The sequence below is a fragment of the Aptenodytes forsteri genome, unplaced genomic scaffold (genome assembly GCF_000699145.1).
Source record: "Aptenodytes forsteri isolate BGI_AS27 unplaced genomic scaffold, ASM69914v1 Scaffold273, whole genome shotgun sequence".
In the NCBI taxonomy this organism is placed as follows: domain Eukaryota; kingdom Metazoa; phylum Chordata; class Aves; order Sphenisciformes; family Spheniscidae; genus Aptenodytes; species Aptenodytes forsteri.
In genome coordinates this window covers 719,004-739,942 of record NW_008795041.1, presented here as the reverse complement: position 1 = coordinate 739,942, position 20,939 = coordinate 719,004, and the positions used below count along the sequence as shown (strand labels likewise).

General features: G+C 39.9%; 1 protein-coding gene across 5 annotated transcripts in view; it reads left to right on the top strand.

The window, feature by feature from the left end:
* The window catches only part of CTPS2 (CTP synthase 2), an 81,607-nt gene extending 61,022 nt beyond the window's left edge, over window positions 1–20,585 (top strand). For 2 of the 5 annotated variants that reach the window (XM_009276876.2, XM_009276875.1), the window contains exons 15-20: window positions 2,495–2,550; window positions 4,251–4,347; window positions 7,708–7,852; window positions 16,893–16,967; window positions 17,187–17,298; window positions 18,999–20,585. In XM_009276876.2, coding sequence (XP_009275151.1) covers window positions 2,495–2,550; window positions 4,251–4,347; window positions 7,708–7,852; window positions 16,893–16,967; window positions 17,187–17,262 — 449 coding nt within the window. In that variant the 3' untranslated portion in view covers window positions 17,263–17,298; window positions 18,999–20,585. Of the gene's footprint in view, window positions 1–2,494; window positions 2,551–4,250; window positions 4,348–7,707; window positions 7,853–8,093; window positions 8,100–16,892; window positions 16,968–17,186; window positions 17,299–18,998 lie in introns of those variants that run through there. The other 3 variants (XM_019471434.1, XM_019471435.1, XM_019471436.1) reach the window with 3 other exon arrangements.
* The last annotated feature ends 354 nt before the right edge of the window (window positions 20,586–20,939 follow it).

Genomic DNA, 20,939 nt, shown 5'->3' with positions numbered 1-20,939 from the left:
AGAGATCTGGAAGTCCCAGTGAAAAGGTCAGTTAGGGTCCAATGCTTTAAATAAACAATGAGGAGACGGCTGAGATAACTGAAATGCATTTTATGGTAGTTTAATTCATTATTTTCTTGGGAAGATCAGAGTGTTTTCTTCCTGTTTTCGTTATGAGTTGATAGGACATGTGAACCGGGGCTTCTTGTTCTACCCCTGAAGCTTTTTGGTAGAACTAACCCAAACTCCTACCCATTATGCTCTTGCCAGACCTAAACATTGCTCGTCATTGCTTAGAGTTGCCAGTACACCTCAGCTTTAACTGTCATCTGGCCCCGCTGCCTTAGTCCTCACCTTGTCTTGACAAGGTTTGCTAGTTTGTATCCTAATTATAGCCAGGCCCTGCTTAACTCCAGTCTCTGATCCAGCACTGCCCTAGGCCTAGCCCAGCCCTGCAAACAGTCTTGTTTTGGGAAAGCAAATTATTTGTTGTCAGAAAGGAAAATGATTTGCTGTAACAGGATGCTTCAAAAGGCAAAATAAAAGCAACCAGAATATAGAACAAATGATTCAATTTGATCTATATGTATTTTAAAATAGAAGTAATACTTGTCTCCTAGTAATCAGCCTATTATACAGTAGTAATATGTGATGCTGAAAATGTGTAAAAAGTGGTTTCTTGTCCATCGATAAATATGGGCATATTTCTTATATTGCCCTGCCCCTGACATTGATCTGAGCTATTACTGTATTTAGATATGTTGAACCTATGGAATGTATCCTTCTGATCTTTTAAAAATGACATCTGCTTCAGCAGGAGACCAAAGTGTAATACATACGCATGTTTAATGAAAAATCTGCCTTTCTAGAGAATGCCTGTGCTAGTGATCTGACTGACCTGGGTGATGCTTTGCCTAGGTGTGATATAGATATGCATATCACAATGTACAAGTTGTTCTGTGGCCTAAACGCTTCTTGGAAAAGTTAATAAAAATTGACGTGGTGTAACTCTTGACCAGTATTATGAGTTGTTCAGATGACCATATTTATCAAAGACTCATAGAAAGCTCTGGTAGTTTACTCAGGAAATCTGATTCCTGTTTCTAATGCTTTACAACTTGAATGGAAATAATGACTTTGAAAAGGTGGTTCCTTAAAATTAACACATATACCACTTTTTGTAAAATTGCAGTACTATCACTCTACAATTTTTGGAGATCTTTTTGGCAGTCTAGTTCTTGTACCAACCCCTAAGTGAGATAGTAATCCTAATGACACTAGGATAAATTGAGAGCAAAGTTTGAGCCGTGACTGTAAGTGAGAGGTATGATTGAATTCTGGTTTACTGCATACCTCTAACTTACTCCTTGTTGCTCTGGAATGTAGAGTGTTCCAGATTAGGCTCAGAGGACTGCAAGAGTCATTGGGTAATGAGATCAGGAAAACAGAGAAAAACAATATTCTCTGTTTGTCTCTGCTGGTTTTGGCTGGGGTAGAGTTAGTTTTCTTCACAGTAGCTAGTATGGGGCTGTGTTTTGGTTTTATGCTGAAAACAGCCTTGGTAACACAGGGATGTTTTCATTACTGCTGAGCAGTGCTGACACAGAGCCAAGGCCTTTTCTGCTTCCCACCCCACCCCACCAGCGAGCAGGCTGGGGGTGCACAAGAAGTTGGGAGGGGACACAGCCGGGACAGCTGACCCCAACTGACCAGAGGGATATTCCATGCCATATGACGTCATGCTGAGCATATATAAAGCTGGGGGAAGAAGAAGGAAGGGGGGGACGTTGGGAGTGATGGCATTTGTCTTCCCAAGTAACTGTTACGTGTGATGGAGCCCTGCTTTCCTGGGGATGGCTGAACACCTGCCTGCCGATGGGAAGTAGTGAATGAATTCCTTGTTTTGCTTTGCTTGCATGCGCGGCTTTTGCTTTGCCTGTTAAACTGTCTTTATCTCAACCCACGAGTTTTCTCACTTTTACCCTTCTGATTCTCTCCCCCATCCCACTGGTGGGGAGTGAGCGAGCGGCTGCGTGGTGCTTAGTTGCCAGCTGGAGTTAAACCATGATATTGTCATTGGAGGTATTATGCCAGCTGCCTTGCATAATCTGTTAAAATGGAACAGATACTACTAAAAGGCTTCCTTCACTGCACCTTTTGCATACAACTGTTGTAAAACCCTGAAGGGATTTTATGTTCCTTGTTCACTCAAACATTTTTTTATTTCATTTTGAGCTTTACAGTTTAAATTAGTTTAACTGTAGCCTTCAGACTCTAGTCTACCGAAGCTATTTCTGGTCAAGGAATGTTGAATATGAATCCTGAATAAACTCAGGTAACAGTAAATTAAAAGAAACTAGTCATCACTCAGAAAAACAGAAAGCTGGAGTGAGATGAATAATGTCCTGTTATGTTTTACATGTGAAATTTTTTTGACGTTTACATTACGAGAAATATTTGTAACAACTATTAAAGCAAAACATTAGCATTAATTTCTTTTTTGTTATATATTCAGGGAAACTTTATGGTGATGAAATGTTTGTAGAGGAGCGACACAGGCATCGATATGAGGTAAGCACTGCTAATGTACTTTGTGCTCAAAAGTTACAGCTTAAGCAAATTGTGTTTCTCTTGGTAGGCATGATTCTCCTTAAAGCCAATGGGAGATTTCTTACATAAACATAACCCAAAATTTAGTAATGGTTAGATGGTATAATTTAGATTGAAAGGAACCTCTGTAAGTCTTCTGGTCCAACTCCCTGTTTGGAGCTGAGCCAACTTCAAAATTAGATCAGGTTGCTCAGGATTTTGTCCCATCTGGTTTTGATTGTCTCTGAAGAGAGAGATTCCACAACATCTTTTGACAATCTGTTCCAATGCTTAACCACTTCATTGTGAACCCTTTTTTCCCTTATATCTAATAGGAGATTTCCTTGGGCAGTTTGTCTTTTATCTCTCAGTCTTGTGCTGTGCATCTCTGAGCAGAGTCTGGCTTAGTCTTCTTTATACTGTCCCGTTAGATAGTTGAAGTCAGCAACGAGATCCACTCTTTGCCTTCTCTTCTCCAGGCTGAACAAATCCAGCTCATCCAGTCCCTCCTCCTACGTTGCACATGGTCCAGCCCCCTAACCATCCTGGTTGGACCTCCTATGGACTCGCAACATTTTGTCAATCTCTTTCTTCTAGTGAGGGGCCTGAAACTAGACACAGTATTGCAGAGGTGTTCTTGCAAGTGTTCAATAGAGGGGAATAATGTAGTGTACTGTTTCTGTGGTAGAGAAGGTGCAGTGTCTTAGAAAAATGGTCTTGGAGAGTGATGTCAGAGATTACCTGACTTGACTTCCTGTGAAGTATTTGAAAGGTAAAGGCTTATAATCCTTAAATGCATTGCTTCTTGGCCAATTTGGCTTATTTAAAGGCTTAGATTATGTTCCAGTAGTGCACATTCTTTCATAGTCTAAATGTAGGCAGACTTCAGGAATCTACAACTCGGAGGCTAATTCAGATCACTTGCTTCCTACCATCCAACTCTGTAGGCCCCTTGTATAGGTCCACTCCTCTGTTTGAGAACATCTGAGCAAAGGTGTCCGTGTACATTCAAAATACTGTCATTCAAGGAGACGGGCAAGAGCTGGATTCCTAGAGTTATCTCTGAGATAGTTCAGAAGGGACCTGACACCATCAGTATTTCCAGAGGGGCCTGAGCTGTGAGATGTGTGCATGCTACAAACTGATTCAGACAACGTTAAGTTTCCTTAAAAAGCTGGGAGGAGAATGGGATGGTGGTAAAGGTGCGCAGAGTTTGAATATTAACTGAGTGGTTAGAACATCACCAAGGAAATGAAACAGCTCACTGCAGAGCTCCTCAGTTTGAAGAGGGAGCTGAACCACAGCTTGTGTCATAACCACTGAAATGCAGTGTTCAAAGAGGAGGTCAGTCTTTACACCTACTGTAGTGGGCCATTTAAAAAATGAGGAATGCAAGCTGCTCAGAATCAGGAGGACAGCAAGCAGAAGTGACCCTGGCTTTAATCTCTTGAGTGTTATGTAGTAAGTTTTAAAATTATTGATTCATCTCTTATTAAATAAGCATGCCCACTTTTACAAATTTATACCAGAGAGTTGTTAAAACAAGAAAGCAAAAGTTCCCAACTCTTTTCTCAATTATTTTCATTCTTGTATGCATACTAAAAACATTACAATTAAATACTACTGTTTGTTAAATCCAAAAAGAAATAGAACTACAATTATTATTACTTTCAATATTTCAGGTGAACCCAGAATTGACTCACTGCTTTGAAGAGAAAGGTTTGAAATTTGTTGGCCATGATACGGAAGGGAACAGAATGGAAATTATTGAACTGGAGAGTGAGTGTCTTACTTGTCTGTAGTACTTTCTGCATCTATTAAAACCCTGTAAACTATAGGTTGTTAAATGGTATGTAGGCACAATATTTAGCTGTCATAACAGCCAAGATCATGTTGGGGGATACTGCTGACTCCACCTGTGTAGTACAAGATTCAGAGGATGTTAGGAGAAGTCCTACGCTTCTCAAGGATTGTGTATGTATTTGATTATCAGGGAGAGACATGCTCCTTTTCCAAAAGGTCATAATTCTAGCTCAGTGGTATTTGGCTATGTAGAATCATAGTGATTTGAGAAGTCATCTAGTCCAACCCTCTGCCTCAACACAGGGCTACCTTCAAATATAGATCAGGTTGTTGAAAGCCGTATCAGTCAAGTTTTGAGTATCTCCAAGTATGCTGTTGGTTGGACTTCATACCACTCACCACTACTCTTTGAACCCAGCAGTCAAGCCATTTTTTTAACAGACTTTGTAGTCTACCCATAGTCCATAGCTCCCAACTTGGATGCTAGGAAACCACATCAAAAGCCTTGCTAAAGTCAGGATAAAGGAAGGCAATACTGCTCTTCCTGCATCCAAAGACTGATTGTTCCCAAGTTTGTTGTGCCCAGTTGTCTTCCTGTCCTTCATGTGTCTGGAAATGCCTTGGAGGAGGATTTGTTTCATAATCTTGCCATAAACTGAGGTTAGGCTGACTGTCCTGTAGTTCCTTGGATCCTTCTTTTTGTCTTTCTTGAAGAAGGACATGGTGACTGCCTCTTTCCAGTCATCAGGGACCTCTCATGATCACCTTGGCCTTTTAAAGATTAAAAACCAGCTTCACGATGACATTGCCCTGCTCCCTAAGCACCCTCAAATATTCTTAGTCAGGTCCCAATAACTAATATATGTTCAGTTTGCTTGAGTATATGAAATATGTATACATGCAATATAGCCAAAGTATAAAACATCACTGGAATATATTACCTAGAGAGGCTGTGAAATCTCTATCCTTGTAGATAGAAACCTTCAAAACTTGACTAGACAAAGCTGTAAGCAACCTGATTTAACTTTGAACTTGACCCTGCTTTGAGCAGGAGGTGGGACTAGAGACCTCCCAAGGTGCCTTCCAATCAGTTTGTGTCTCCTTCAGTTACCCTCTATTTAGAATCATAGAAAAAACTATGAAAATCAAATAGAAAGCAAGCTCCTTTATTTCACAGAAGTGATTCAGATAGATGAGGGTTTGACACTGTGGAAATCTGGTAGATTTGGACTACTTTACCAAGTAAGACTTGATGCCTTTTCTAAAAGGTTCTGAAATAAAAAGGAGCTACACCGCATATGTTTGTTGAATGCTACACAGAGTAGCTCTTAGAAACAATCCTTTTGATTTTGCTTGATTCTTTGCTTAACTCCTTGCTATTAAGTCACTGTTGGCTAGATAAGTATCAGGCACCTGAAGATGTAGGCTACCTTACAAGATTTTTTTTTTTCTTTTTTTATGTGGCCGCTAATTGCTATTGGTTAAGATAAACTCCATGCACACAAACATAAATTTATCATAAGAATACATTATCATCCTATGGAGCGCTATTTGTGACATGATGCTCCTGAGAATTCATTTTATATACTCCATGGTATGTTGAAGAACAGTGCTGTAATTTTGAACCAGGGTTTGAATATAGACACCTACTTACAATGTCAAGCAAATGCACCATAGAGAGTAATCTGAGAGCAAAGGATACATGTGAATTCATAAACTATTAATTGTCATGGTTTTCTTTGCTTAGTTTGTTCCCGATAGATTACCTCTGTTATGCGTGCTGGTGTTGGGAGGCTATTTTGTCTGCCCTGCATGAAACAACTTCTATAGAGAGCATCGTGAAATAAATCAGGCAGAATTTTTAAATTGCGTGTTACTGTGAAAAGAATAAAAGCAGCAGTAAAACCTGGAATTATTTCACAGTGGGCTGCAAGGAGACTCTGATTACTAAGGAAAAACAATCATCATAGGGAGGAGGGTGGGTTGGAGCGGAAGCACAGAAATAACAGTACACCAGATAGCTTAGGCAAAGCTTTTAAGCAAAATACCCCCACAGGAAATATTTGATGCTTTGTCATTGTCTTGTTTTACAGCTTTACAGAACTGAACTGCATGGTAGAGAGAAAGAAGTTATGGGATAAATTTAGGATCCAGGTTCTCTTTAAGACATAGCAGCAGAGAGAAGAGCAGTATACTAGATCATATAGTTTATCTTTCATAGAAGAAAAACCCAGTTTTCTTGTTATCACTTATTCTGTACTGCAGAGAAATTCCTTGAATGTTTGGGATTATTTTGGAAATTGTCGAACCAGAAGAGGTCTGTGGTTAATTTTGTCCAGTGTCCTGGCACTAGAAGTGGTTAATGTTAGCTCCTTTAAAACAATATTCAAAGAAGGAAGAGGTGCACAGCATGAAAGAGTATGAAAACATTTTTCCTTCCTTATCCTTTCGGATAAGAAGGAAAGCAGAAGCAGTAGTAAAGAGGTGCTTTGGGAAACAGAGAGCTGAAGATCTAAGAGAAGATGAAGCAGCATGAGGTGGAGTTGAATGATGGTGATATTGTCATCCTTAATCACACAGGCCAAACAGCAGGAAAGAAGAGCACCGTAAGAAATGGATATAAGTTGGCTGGAACAAAGATGGCCTGTGAATTAGGAGAAGGTTTCTAAGCAAAAGGAGAGAGTATCAGAAGGGCTTTCTAGTGGGAGTAAAAAAACCTAGGGGATGTTACGGTGACCCTTTGTGCGTGAGACTACACGATGTAGCTGCATTCAATAACAGGAGACTGGACTTAATGTCCCAGGAGATCCCTTCCAGGCCTAATTATTTGAAGCTTGTTTTCCCCAGTTTTCTCTGTATGTTGCTTTCATATCCATCTCCTAGTGTGTAAATAGTTGCTGTATGGTAATGCTTGGTCTTTTAGAAACTGTTTCATTTTCCCCTCAGATATGTATGGGTGCGTGTTCTGAATATACATGCATAAATATATATTGGAAACCGAAATACTATGAAAATAACATGATAAATGTAGACTTTGTGGTTGCTCCCCCCCTTACATGTCGGTGCAGGTTTATTATTCAGCTTTTAATTACATCATTGCGCACGTTAAGGTTGAATCACAGGATGATTTTTCCTTAATTTGCCTTACTATCCTTCTGCCTCTGTTGTCAGTTGCTTTTTGTGGAAAAAGCTAAGGTTCCTGCTGCCTTGCCCTTATTCACACATGTTGATCTGGCTTTCGGACTCCTGTGTGAAATCTTCAATACTTTTTTCCTAACAGTTGTTCTACTATTGTCTTCCTACATCTTATAATTTTCTTTGACATCTATCTTGTAGATCACCCGTATTTTGTGGGAGTTCAGTTTCACCCAGAGTTTTCCTCAAGACCTATGAAACCTTCACCTCCATACCTTGGACTGTTGCTAGCAGCAACTGGGACACTCAATGCATACCTGCAACGTGGATGTAAATTGTCTCCAAGGTAATCTTTTTTACTTACTTGCCTGCAGTTTGAGAGTCACATTTTTGGAGGGACTATCCTGTCCTTCAGTTCAGAAGTCCAGAAGGGGAAAAGGAGTTCTTCATGTATTGATTTACTTGTTCCTGTGCTTGCCTGACATAAACCCTGGTGTAAAAGTATCTGTAAGCAGTAAGCACAGTTCCTGACTTCCTCCTTTTCAGAGGCTGTTAGGGCTAAAGCCAGATCCATACATTATAACCAGAAAGAAGTAAAAAAACCCTTTAGTAATTTCACATGAAGTTAGTGGCCTCCTGTGTTAACTTTCAGTAACGGTAGTTTCACAGGGAAAGAGATTTGCTAGAGGATCAAGCAATGCAGTGAAATTCTTACCTAGTTGTATTTGAATGATGATAGTAACAAAGAAGAAAACACTGATTTTATTTTGTAGTAGCTAAATAATTAATACCATCTAGCAGAGACAGGCCTGAAACAAAACAGTTAGGATATCTTTAGGCTTATGGAAGGGTTTGGATCTAGATCAAAACTGGATGGTTCAGCCAAACTAAAATCCTTTGTCCCAGTTCCCTTGGACACAGAGTTTTTGGTTTATTGAATGTAGCAATAGTTTTTAGCCAGTGTTAACTCATTCTTGTTTATTTCAATGATATTAACAACAGTTACAATTTCATTACAATAACAATAATAAAGAGGTCAGAGGGAAGCCTAGGGTACAATAACAAAAATGAAAAAAAAAATTATTAAAAAAAACAGTCACAGAATGACTGAATAATAACACAGAACGGATCCAACTCTGGCTTACTGGCTTTTCCTCTAAACAAGGCACCAAACTTGCTAGTTTTGTGTTTGTGGGTTTTTTTTTTTCTGAGCATTGCTTTCTATTAAAATGAGGTCCCTTTCTTAAGCGAGAAATAGAAATTTTATTCAGGTTTCAGTAGTAATGGAAAATAGCCAAGCCAGACCAGATCAATCTATTTTGGTACCTTGCTCCTTATGGGTATCAGTTGTCTTTCATAAATGCACTTCATCTTCGCTCACCCTGGCCAATTGTGCAATGATGTACATACAGAGAGAATTTCTTTCTGATCTGCAAACTACAGCTTGATCGAAATACTCCTATTACCTTAGCCTGTCGTTGTTATTAACGGTCATAATATTATCTATCTTTTAAAATTTGTGCCAGTGCATTATACAGGTCAAATTTTTGTGGTGCTTGGCAGGAGGGAGTCTTCAAGCACAGTGATCTTCAGTCTTTCCTCTTGTGGGCACCCTCTGCCTCACAGTTCATCATATTTTCCAAGTCCCAATATCCTTTCTTTTACCGCTTCCTCCCATAAGTATACCTATTTGTCTCTCTGAGGTAAAGGAATATTACTTTTTTTGAATGAGTGATCTGCATATGTCCTGCTAATTTAAATTTAAATCCCTTAGCATTATAGCAAATATGTTTTCTAACCCTGACTTTAAGTTTCAGCAATTATTGAATGTGCCGCACTTACACTTACTTGAATTAATCAATAAAAATATATACTTGGCTCTTTTTCTTCATGTTCATACAACAAACTCCAACCAACACTGAAACATTTAGCAAAGACAAGAATTCATACCCCAGAACTTTATATATAAAAATACAAATTTTACCATTTACCTAGTTACACAGCAATCGAGCAAACCTCTCTTGTCTTGAGAAACAGCATTGGAATAGAAAAACATTTTGAGGCTAAGAGAGGAGCATTTTGCAGGGAAGAATGTTCAGGAGGGAATTTCAGTACTAATTACAGGACACCCACTCATATTAACATATTCACCTGCTGAGTGGAAAGGATTTCTAATTTAAACCTTTAAACCCCAGAATGCTAGTGATTTCACTGAGCTGTAAAGCTAAGGCATGTCATAACAAGACTGAAACAAATCTGAGGAGAGGATTTTCTGCACACCTCATCCAGCACTGCCTACCTGAATTCTAGTCATGCTGTTGACTAGAGCAAAGATATAACCTGAAAGAGAATTTGTGGAGGCCAGCAAGTTGAGCAGATTACCTAAACTAGGCTATTAGAAACACTAAAAGGAGAATTAATGATGAAGTCCTGAGACAAAAGGAAATACATATTTCGGCATGAGATTCTTAAGAGCAAATCATTACCCAGAACATTTAACAGCCCCATAATTAGGATGCAATTTTAGAACATCTGACACCTGGACAGAAGCCCTAGCTTCTAAGCAAAGCGAACAGTAAATTTAAAGATGCATCACACCTCCCAGGAGAGTGCCTTAAATAAATAAAAGTGAATAAACCTTCTCTTAAATTTTTGTGAGGCCTAGTCTGGTAGACAGTCTGAGAATGCTTAGACATAGGCATGAGCATACCTAGTTTGAGACTGGAATGCATCCTCTGGGGTAAACTTAGTTCCCAGGAGCTTTGGTGTGTACAGAGACAGTCAGGAACTGAGCAAAGGATTGGAGTAACTCAGCGATGAGTTATTACTTAGTTACCTGAAGTGGTAGTTGGGAATCTAAGTTGCCTTTGTGATTTCAGCCTCTAGTGCATTATGGCATGAGTGTCTAACCATCAGACAAAGCCATGCACTTCATTTCCTTCTGAATGCTTTCAAATCATGACCTTTTCCAAATCTTTTCATGGAAATACTGAAGTCATCATTTCACACAGAGCTGAGGAAAGTGAGAGGCTGCCAGTTTACCTGTTTCATTTTAAAGGACAGAGAAAACCAGAACCACAGGAGACTCTCAGCAAGTGTACAATACCCACAAAAACGGCTGCTTTTTAGGAGAAACCAAAAGGTTTTACTAGAAAACTAGTGGATGAAGAGGGGAACTTCACATGTAATGTTGGCTTTTACTGAGTCTTACAGAGTTTAATTTGGAAAAAGTAATAGAAACTGGCTTATCTTTGGGAACAGTGTCATATGGATTGCAAAACCACTGATGTAAAATAAAGGCATGTTGCTGTTCCCCCCCCCCCCCCCGGCAAGTTTAGCATCAGCAGGCTTTACTTCTTCCTTCCCCTCAACCAACATCTTTATTAATGGCCTGCAAGAGTAGGCCACAGTGCACTAATGATATTTGCAAATAATGTCATTTAAATAAGAGCTGAAAGCACTATTCAGAACAAAGCAATAACATGAAAATACATAGGGAATTTAGAAACCTGTGCTGAAAATAATGAAATCCTGTGTTTCTTTGGAGGAAGAGGGTAACAAGCTAAAGATAAATAATTTAAACACAAATGTCCAGTAGATGGGAGGAAATGTAGGAAGTGAGAGGTGTTCCTAGGTGAGAAAGTGTGGGCAACTAGGACTACCGCCAAAAGAAATTTTTGCAAGTCATTAGTGAATATGCTAATGTAAGGCACCAATCCAATGCCATCTAGTCACAGAGTACTCTGTAAAGTTCTGGGCAGGTTATTAATAAAAGATGACTTATGAGTTGCATTCAGAGACAAGGAACAAAAGTGGCCAGAGGACAGGAGTGGTGCATATAGAAAAAAACCTCAGAAGACTTGCCCATATGGTGCTTACTGCACTAACATGGTCCAACTATCTCCTAAATCAGCTGTGTAGGGAGGTTTGGGCAAGCACCTATAGACAGAACAGGAAACAGCCTGTGTGACACGTTCTGGTGTATGAGGGACAAAGCAGGTATGGGCAGGGCTATCTCTGATGTCTCCTGTACGATGTCCCTAATGAAGAACACATCTGGCACAGCATCATATTTCTGCCATTGGCCAAATCCAGACATTTCAGAGGAAAATGAAGGAAATCTTGTGGTTTGAAGACTCTCAAGAGAGCAGCAAGAGGGGGGCTGCTCCACAAAAGAAGACAGTCCAGGAGCTGAGGTGGCAACTGCACTGGTAGGGGTAGTGTCCTCACCAGCAGGAGTGAGTACCACAGTCACCAAAGGCAGCAAGCGGACTGGCTCCAGTGACAGTCACCATGTTGTACAGGCAGTCCAGTGCATAAGTGCAAAGTGATGAGTTAGGTCTGAGGTCAATCCAGGAAGTCCAGTCAACAAGTGACTACAGAACTAGAGATGGGTACAGGCGTGCCTGCAACATAGCTCAGGCAAGGATTGGGAGTCAAGGCTCCTGGGCCCATTGGTGGAGGCCCCAGGTGAGGATGGTCAGGGCAGCTAAGACCTGTTGGTACCCTCAGAGCTCTTACAGAAAACTATAGAAAAAGTTTTAAAGGAAATTCCTTCTCAACCGTAGTGGTACTTAGTGATGAACTTAGTAATGGTTAGTTACTTTGTCATTTTAATGGTAGATGTTTACAGTAAAGTCACTTCGGAGCTAGTCACCCCAAGTCTTTTTCTGTAGTCACTAAGTGAATATGCACCTTAAAGGAGCCAAATAGCTCATCATAATGGTTAAGTGGGTCAGAAACATTATACCCTACAAGTGCCTGTTTCTCTCCTTTGATTGTAAGAAGCTGGTGGTAACTATCTCAGATGAAGATGTCTAAAGCTGAATGAATTGAATCCCATGCATGAGACTCAGCTGAGAGTTTTTATAACACCCAGATATATTCTGGCATCTTGATTGTGATTTTTGTAATGCTGGATCCTAATAAAACCGTTATCTTGGGTCCAGTTATGTGAGTGCAGATGTCTGGCAGGCTGGAACTGGGGAGTCTTAGGTAAGTGCTGAGGGATTCTTTAATGAAATGATGTTTCATGGAAGCATAGGATTGTATAATGATGGTGATCATAAATGATATATGATCATATAATGATCATAAAAATATGCACCGAGAAATATGGGTGACTGCAATTATAACCATTGCACAATCAAGTATGCATTTATTTTAAATAATATTTTAATGACTATAATAATTTTAATCATTCAGCTTTTTGTGAGGGGAATAAATAATAATAATGGACAGATGACTATATAATCATTAATCATTCAGCTTTTTGTGAGGGGAATAATAATGGACAGATTTCTTTTGGCTAGGTTCTTGTTAGCTATAACAATTGTTTGTTTTAAACAGCCACAGCCTGTACTAAATGTGAATACATTTATCTTTAATTTGCATTGAGGAAGAAATGCACTTAGCTTGGTTCCTGCCTTTGTAGGGAATGGCATTACTGTAACAATTGTTTAAATTGCTTACATTTCTGGAAAAGGACTTTTTTGTTAATTATACATTAAAAAAGGATGAAAAAAGCCCCTCTGAAACTGTGTCAAATACTTTATTTCTAAAGAATGTTGATCTGGGTTTTCCAAATGAAACAAACAGAACGTTCAAGGAGTACCCATTTTACAGTTGCCTGTGTTTCTTAATAAAAACATCGAAAGCAGGCAGTTTGGTGCTTTTGAGCAGCTGTTTGAGAAATAAAGATTTAAAATTGATCTTGAGTCTTAATTCTAGTGATTTTGCGGCTGAGATTGGTTGCTGAGGTGATGCATCCCAGCTTCATGCCGTGTGGCCCCAGCTGTCGGCTGCCTTCTGTACCATACTGATAGGTAACCTTCTCATCTTGCCGCCTCCTGTGCTTTAGACTGATGCATAGCAGAGGTATGATGATACCTCTGTCAGTAGAACAGAGAGATCTGAAATGGGCATGAATTTGGTAATAATGGAGCACATGCAGGGGGAAGCTTTTTTTATTGCTTATGCCTTGAGAAGATGAGGATCTGAGGATGAGTAAAACTTAAAACAAAACCCTGTAATGTAATTTCTCAACAGAGGATGTTTTCCTTGCTCCAGTCGGGAAATATGTTGCAGTTCACTGCAAAGTGAAATGCCAGTGAGGTACTAGTAGATGTTTCACATTGCAGTTAACTGCAAAGTGAAATATCACCTAGGTACTGGTTGATATTTCACTTTGCAGTGACTGTGTTTCCATTAACTACAGGTAGATTCGGTGTAAGGATCAAAGTGACCAAAATTCTCCATCTTGAAGACTGAAGTGACTGACTAGATGCAGTGACACTGCATACTCTGAGTTTTGTTCTGTTTTTCTCTTGGCCACATCTTTATACTCCAGATCCCATGGAGGAAAAAAAAAGACGGAATAGAACCGCTGTCATGGCCTTAGATCTGCTCACTAGCTCCTTTTTATTGGAGTCCACTGTTGTGGGAATGGTTACAAACAAGATGAAGTGGGTGTCAGGTTTCTGCCCAAGATAATTACTAATTAATTTGTACACAAACTGAGAGAAAACTTGCTGAAGGAAATGTAAGCATATTTTTTCAGTTGAGGACTCAGTGTGAAAAAGAATTTAATAAAGGAAAAGCTGGGCTTATTTGATTTCCCACCACCACCACCACCTTCATAGCCAGCATATTTAAGTAAGATTACATAATATTAGCAACTGTGAGCACAAAATATCCATTTGGTTTTTGTGTTTAATATCTGTCTAGCAACCCGGTATAATTTGGAAGGTAGTACACATTTATTCCTAAGAGAGGTGATGACTCATTTGTGGTTAATACCACCTGGAGTTTTTCTTCAGATTACTTATCAGTTGAACACAGTTCATATCACAGTAAATCTTACAAACTAGGCATCAGCACTGGTTTGAAGCTATAGCACCCAGGTGCAGATATGCCAAGATTCACGAGTCCCTGTTTGCTTTCAAGTCCACCGGCAGCTTAGCTCTTGGAGAAGTTCAGGTTTCCTTGGAGCCCAAGTTCTTCTTGTTAACATGATGCCACAGCTTCTGGGGGTGCTTATCGTTCAAGCAGCTGAAACGATGAGACTGACAGTTCTGTGAGTCTGAAGCCCAAGGGCTGACCCTTGCCTGGGCATTTCCCCTATCTTTCTTGCAACTATGGCCTGCCTGTTAGCAACAAAACTGACTTACACCCAGCAGGACAGCCCTAAAGTAGGGGAGACCATGAGGTGCTACTGCAAAACAGTCAAGAACGCGGTGACAAGAGCCCTACTCTGGGATGTGGAGTCAAACCTTGTACGGAATTGGGCAGTGCGGGAGCAGGAGCAAAATTGTCATCGGCCGAGTAAGTGTTTTAGCCTCTGGGCTAGTGGCTAGCCAAATGACCCTCAGCTTCTGCAAACTGGAGACAGGCCTGAGAAGTTAGGGTGGTAAGTCAATGAAATGACGGAAGCAGCCAGCGTTGTGTGACTGCTTCTATGGGCGAATGCCTCTAAAACCTATGTCGCTGAGTGGGGGAGGACCCACTGGGTAGGGGACATGAGAGTGCTGAGTGGGGATCAGCGCCTAACTGTCTTCAACAGATGAAGCTGGGCAGTTCTCCGCTCATCTCGTTGGTCCCTGCGCATTTTTACTTAAGCGTCTGTCTCCCATACTGTGTTGTATATGGAGCTCTGGCATATGTTTTTGGGCTGTGACTGCCACTGGGCAGCAGAGCCTGTTTAAAAAAAAAAACAAACTTCTCTGAAGACTTTGGGCTTAAACCAGGGCTATCATGAGATCACGCAGCTCTCTGCAGTCACAGTTTTACCCTCTGTTCTGTGGACAATTTTTGCTATTTTGCTGTGATGTGAAAATGCAAAACTGTTTTAATAATACTGAATTCTTATTCCATGTTTCCATGGGTACTTTCAGAAAGAAGTAAGTACAATGTCAGTGATGTTGTGTTTGTCTGTGTGCATCTGGCATGCTTGATCATACTGTTAACAACACTTTCCTCACTTGAACTGTGTAATTGTTTGCCAGCTGGTGAAATGATCAAATTGAGCATTTCTCGCAAGCCTGATAATGACACATTCTTTATAAGAACCGCATCAACAACATGCGTGTCATGCAAAGAAGGGGCAGAATGCTGTAGGCAAAGTCTTAATGTTAGAACAGTTGGAATATCTACTCTGTCTTGTACAGAATTTGGTACGGTGATTTGCTGTAACTGTGGGAGGCTTTCCTAACAGTCAGAGGTAGAAATTAAATGAGACGACTGTTGGTGCCACTCCTCCTGTCCCACTCTATAAAAATGTCTGTGTTTTTACCTAATCTTTGTTGTTTTGGGTTTTGTTTTTTTTTTTTTTGCAAAGAAGAGAGGGTGAAATTCAGGCTACAAAGCAGTGCTCAGTAACAAGCACCAGTATAACTGAGTGCAGTTTGTTCACTGTTCCACATTGCAGTCTAGATCAAAGATCTCCAGCTGCGAGGTTACATAGTTCGCCTTGAAACGTTACACAGCAGGCAGTCGCTGCGGATCAACTGATAGGGCTGTGTCTAGGCGGGTCATGGGCTGATTATGCGCTTGATGTCTCAGTGGGAGATCGTGCTCAGAGGTGGGGAGCGTGACGTGACTGAGGTCCCGTTGGCTGGAGGATGGAGGTGTACGTGGTAAGAGTGAGACGTGACGAGACAGGTGTGCAGTGGCTGGAGTAGAGTTGGTACCCAAGGTTGACGCTGGTGTACCCACACAAATGAGGTCTGAGATCCCTGCCTGTACTGTGTTAACCATAACCTGCTCTCTGAGGTATCACAGAACTGACCAGAATTATTGCTGCTTAAATATACTTGTCAGTTCCCTGGGCTCCCTTTGTTGGCTTCTGATCTTGGGAAGTTCAAGTATCTGGAAAACAGACTGTAGAATTGAAGTGTCATAGGGGGAGGTTGAGGCTGGAGGTTCTTCTGAAGAGGTGCAGTTTGTGCATTTAGAGTTAAGATAAACCTGGAGACCCGATAGACATCACGGCTGACTGAAAATGTGGTTTGTGGGCACTTCTTTCTCTCGGTTGCTGTGGTGATTCCTGTCCTTCACTGTTTACTTGTTCTGGCTGCTTATAAAACAGTCACTTGCATGGCAGTTTGTTCTGTGAAAACCAGTCTACATCTCTCAGGAAAGAGCAGAAGGGGATAAAACTTCAGGAAAAACTGTCAGGATATTGCTTGGGGCAATGAAAATGATTTTTTTCTGACTGGAAGAGCAAGAATTGTAATTTAAGTGTAAATTGAAGCATTCTGAGTAAATGAAGTTTAAGTCTTAGCTTTTTCTTTGGTCAAAACAATCATTTTCTTTATCATAAATGAGAAATTCCTTTTAGTCTTGCTCTGAATACCTGTTATTCTCCATGTTGTTAATCGTGGTCGCAGGCACGCAGCACCAACAAACTGTAGAATGAATGTACAGGAGCCAAGCAAAAAGAAATTGGACAGACTGTTTATCAGGTAGAGTATTTTTTCTCATCAGGTCTTAGACTCCAAACTTAAGCCCATTCCTGTAGAGGAAGGTGCTCTAAAGTACCAAAATTGAGCATGAGCTTAAAGTATTTTTCTGGAAATGGGTTGCATTTGAGGAAAGTGTTGGTCATATGCATCATCTGGGTTGGAGGGTTTGAAATAAAATATTTGGTTTAGATCCTTCTGACTGTGTATTGCTTTTAACAGTGACAGCTACAGTGACCTCAGCGATGACAGCTCTCCGGAAAAAGAGTTCCCTAATTCAGAAACAAGCTTGAAATAATTGTATGAGATCACAGAAATGGATGATGCTATTGAGGTAAACTGAATCATTTTGATACTGCTTTATGACATTTACTTCTTCTAAACTTAAAACAGGACACAAAGTTATCTTGATTCTCCCTTTTGTTTCAAATCCTGTCTGAGAGCTTATGTTTTCTTCCTTGCCTGCAGCACTTAATTCTTCTCCTCTTCTGCTGCTTAACTCTGCAATTGTGATATTAAAGTCTGCTACGTGTTTTGGGTACAACTTATATGTAGGATGCTGTACAAAATCAAGTTGTGTTAGTGTTTGAAGGTACAATGAAAATACATTTTAAAATTAGGTTTGCTTTTTTTTTTGTTACTTCAGTTTGCAAGTTTGGATCACTTTGAGTACACTATGTTGACATGACTTTTTGTTTTGCATTAATATTTAATTGCATTTGATGCATTGATACAACAAAGACATCCCAAGATAAATACTTGGATTTAATCTGCAGAGTGATAGAGATGCAAACAAGTTTTATAAAATCGTAGCTTTGTTTGCTATAGGCTTTGCCAAAGTGATGTTGGATTGGTTGTTTTTTCACCTGTAAACATGGTAGCCATAGATTTCCTTTCAGTTTGGAGGTTATATTTCCTGTGAGACGCCTGATCTCTGCAGGATCTGGGTTTGAATCTTAGTCTTACTTTATTTTCCCTACACAGATTCATCAGAGTTGTGGCTGGTATGGTACTCTGATACACGTGTACATTCATGCTTTTCAGTATTTCTGAGCACTTCTGTAAGCAGGACACAACTTTCCCCTCTGATTTTATTCCTCTCACATGGGGTAGTCGCTAAGCAGCTGTGCCAAACAGACGATCAAGGCTGCATGTGAATGATGCACTTCTGCCCGATGGTCTCCTGATTAAAATGCTGGCATGAGATGCTAGAAATTGGAGTTTAGTTCTTAGCCGCAGCATGGGTTTCTTCTGTGATTTTAAATTTATTTCTTTTTCCCTCTCATGTACCACACGTTAAAGATAATAATACATCCCCAAGTCATGAGAGTGGAGAACAGAATGTTAAATGATTTCATGACCTGGTGCATGCAGATACAGTACTAATGCATGTCCTAGAGTGAGCAAAAAATAAATAGACAAAATGTTCCTTTTCACTCTTGCCCGGATCCTTCCCACCTCCAAACATCACTGTGGCTCTGTTTCTTGAGACCAACACATAGTACAGGACAGCCCCTTTAGCTTTGACCTTGCTTTCCTCAGTAGAATTTATGAATGGTAATTCTCTGTTTACCATTGCAGGTGTGACTTTTTCAGTGCTTGAATGAATGTACTTTTGTGATGCTTTTAAGTAGTTATCAGTAGTCAAGCTGATTTTGTTTGAACATGTCACTAGTGGATACCAATTATATTCAACAGAATTACTCTAGAAAGGATTAAATAACTAATTCCAGATATAAAAGAAGAATAGAAGCATCGGCTCATTTATTTTTACCTCAGGTTTAATTCTACCCATTAATCAGAGCTGGATACACACGTAGACTATATTTAGCTTTGTGGTTTTGCTTTATGCTGTTTGACCTAGATGAAATGCATTTACTTGTAGTATTTACCATAGGACTACTTTGAAGTCACTCAACGGATTTGAGAGAAACTGACATAGGCATGAAATAAATGGAGTTACAGAAGAAATATTTTTAATCATTAATTTTTTTCCATTTATTCTTCCTTCCCCTCCCTCTTTTTATGTTACAGAAAGTTGAGAACAGGACAATATTGCATAGAAGAAAGTAGAAGAGTAAGCTGCTTACGGTCCTCATAGTGTCTCCTCCTATACTGTTTCCAATAATTCTCTTTACAGATGACAGTTTTACTGTTCTGTAGCAAAAACTGTTCTGTATAAAGGCTGTTTCTCTTTAAAAATGACAAAATGGTTGTGCACCTTAGCTGTTAATCATTATTGATCTTGTCCTATATTTCAGAATGATCTCAGGTGAATATGTGTTAATTCACTAGTTCACAACTGTTCTTGGTTTGAAGGAAGATTTGATTGTTTTCAGTTCGCCTTAGAACAGGAAGATAAAATGCATTAGTTCTTGTGAATGAGAGGGAACGCACTAAAAAATGTAAGGGAAAGTTGTCTTATCCATGAGCAGTAGAGAACTGTTTCAGGTTTGTTTCCCTATTAAGCTTGTTGTATGTATATATTTTTTTACTTTTTTGCTGTTCCATATGTACAAATGAGAAAATGTTGCTGTATTTCAGCTCTGTGATTATAATAATTGATGTTGGATACACATCTTTTCACTTTGCTTTTATAAGTGATTTCACTTTCAAAAGTTCAAGCTTATTTGCTCTGTTTCTCGTGAAAGCCTGATAATACTGTATGTAATTCTGACCTACAAAATTACAGAAGTGCTATTAGAAGGCGGTTTTGTATTTGTATTTTGTCAGAGAGAAAGTGAATACACTCGTATGTTAAAATGTAATTCGAACACTTGTATGCAAGTTGTAGAAGAACCAGTCATAAACGTGGAGCATTATCTGGGCTCCAGCCGTGCAACAGTCAGTTAATTTCAATAAATGAGTATAAAGGTGAATTAAGGTTCACCCTTGTTTTCCCTCATCCAGTGACCACTCCATGGTCATGGCACTCATTTCCCAATAGAATAGAACGATGCATTTTAATTTAGGAATCACAAGTTATTCCACTGCATGACAATTGCAGGCAGCCCTGCAAAGCCAGGGCTGCAGCCTGAATCACTGAGACAGAAGGGGAAGGCGAGAGGTGCTGCACCGTGTTTAAGGCTGGATCCCATTAGCAGGGTGGCATCATCAGACCTGTCACAGAAGCTGGACCTGAGCTATGTAACTGACGGGCTCCAAATGCCTGGGGCACCCTTTCCTATAAAGAAAACTTCTGAATTTTGAGCTTTGTGTTTCATTTTGGTTTTGGGCAAAGTGACTTTTTTAATTCATCAAAAGGTAAATATCTGTACAAAGATAGAAAGCACCGTGTCCTTTATTACCGCTTTGTAAAACAGTAAGTTTGAGAGCTTTGCATTGCTTTAGAAAATCTTAGGTTACACAGCCAATTTATCTCTTCACTAAAAGAAGCTTTAATGGTAATGAAATATAAAACGTATTCCTATGGCAGTGTTTTTCTAAAGTGGTTTGCAAAAGCGTGCCTTAGAAATAGCAGGTATTGGCAGAATTGGTATCACTGTATGTCTTCCCCAATGAGAGACACTGGCCACTGGTTTGTGAAAGGTGAAGCATTTCCTAAAATTGTCTGTAATGTGCAAATGTATTTTCAAATATATTAAATTGTGTTATTCAGAAGTGTTTAGCTACTGTGTTAATGAATCATGGTGCCAATTGTGAACTGTGGTGACAAGGAGGGAATTTTTCGTTTAGTTGTGACCCAGTTGTATTGTCTGTGAGAAGCTGTGATTTATCCAAAAAACTGAGGGGACAAAGGGACATACAGCCTGGAGCGAAGCTGGAAACAGCACCTTGATCTCCCAGCGCCCTTACCAATCCTCTTCCTGCTAACTGTGCTACACAAAGCAGTATCCTGGAGACAAACGCATCACTGCCGCAAGGGATCCATCTCCTATTTGAGCTGACAGAATGTTGTGGTTTAGCCCAGCAGGCAGCTAAATACCACATAGCTGTTTGCTCGCTCCCCCACTG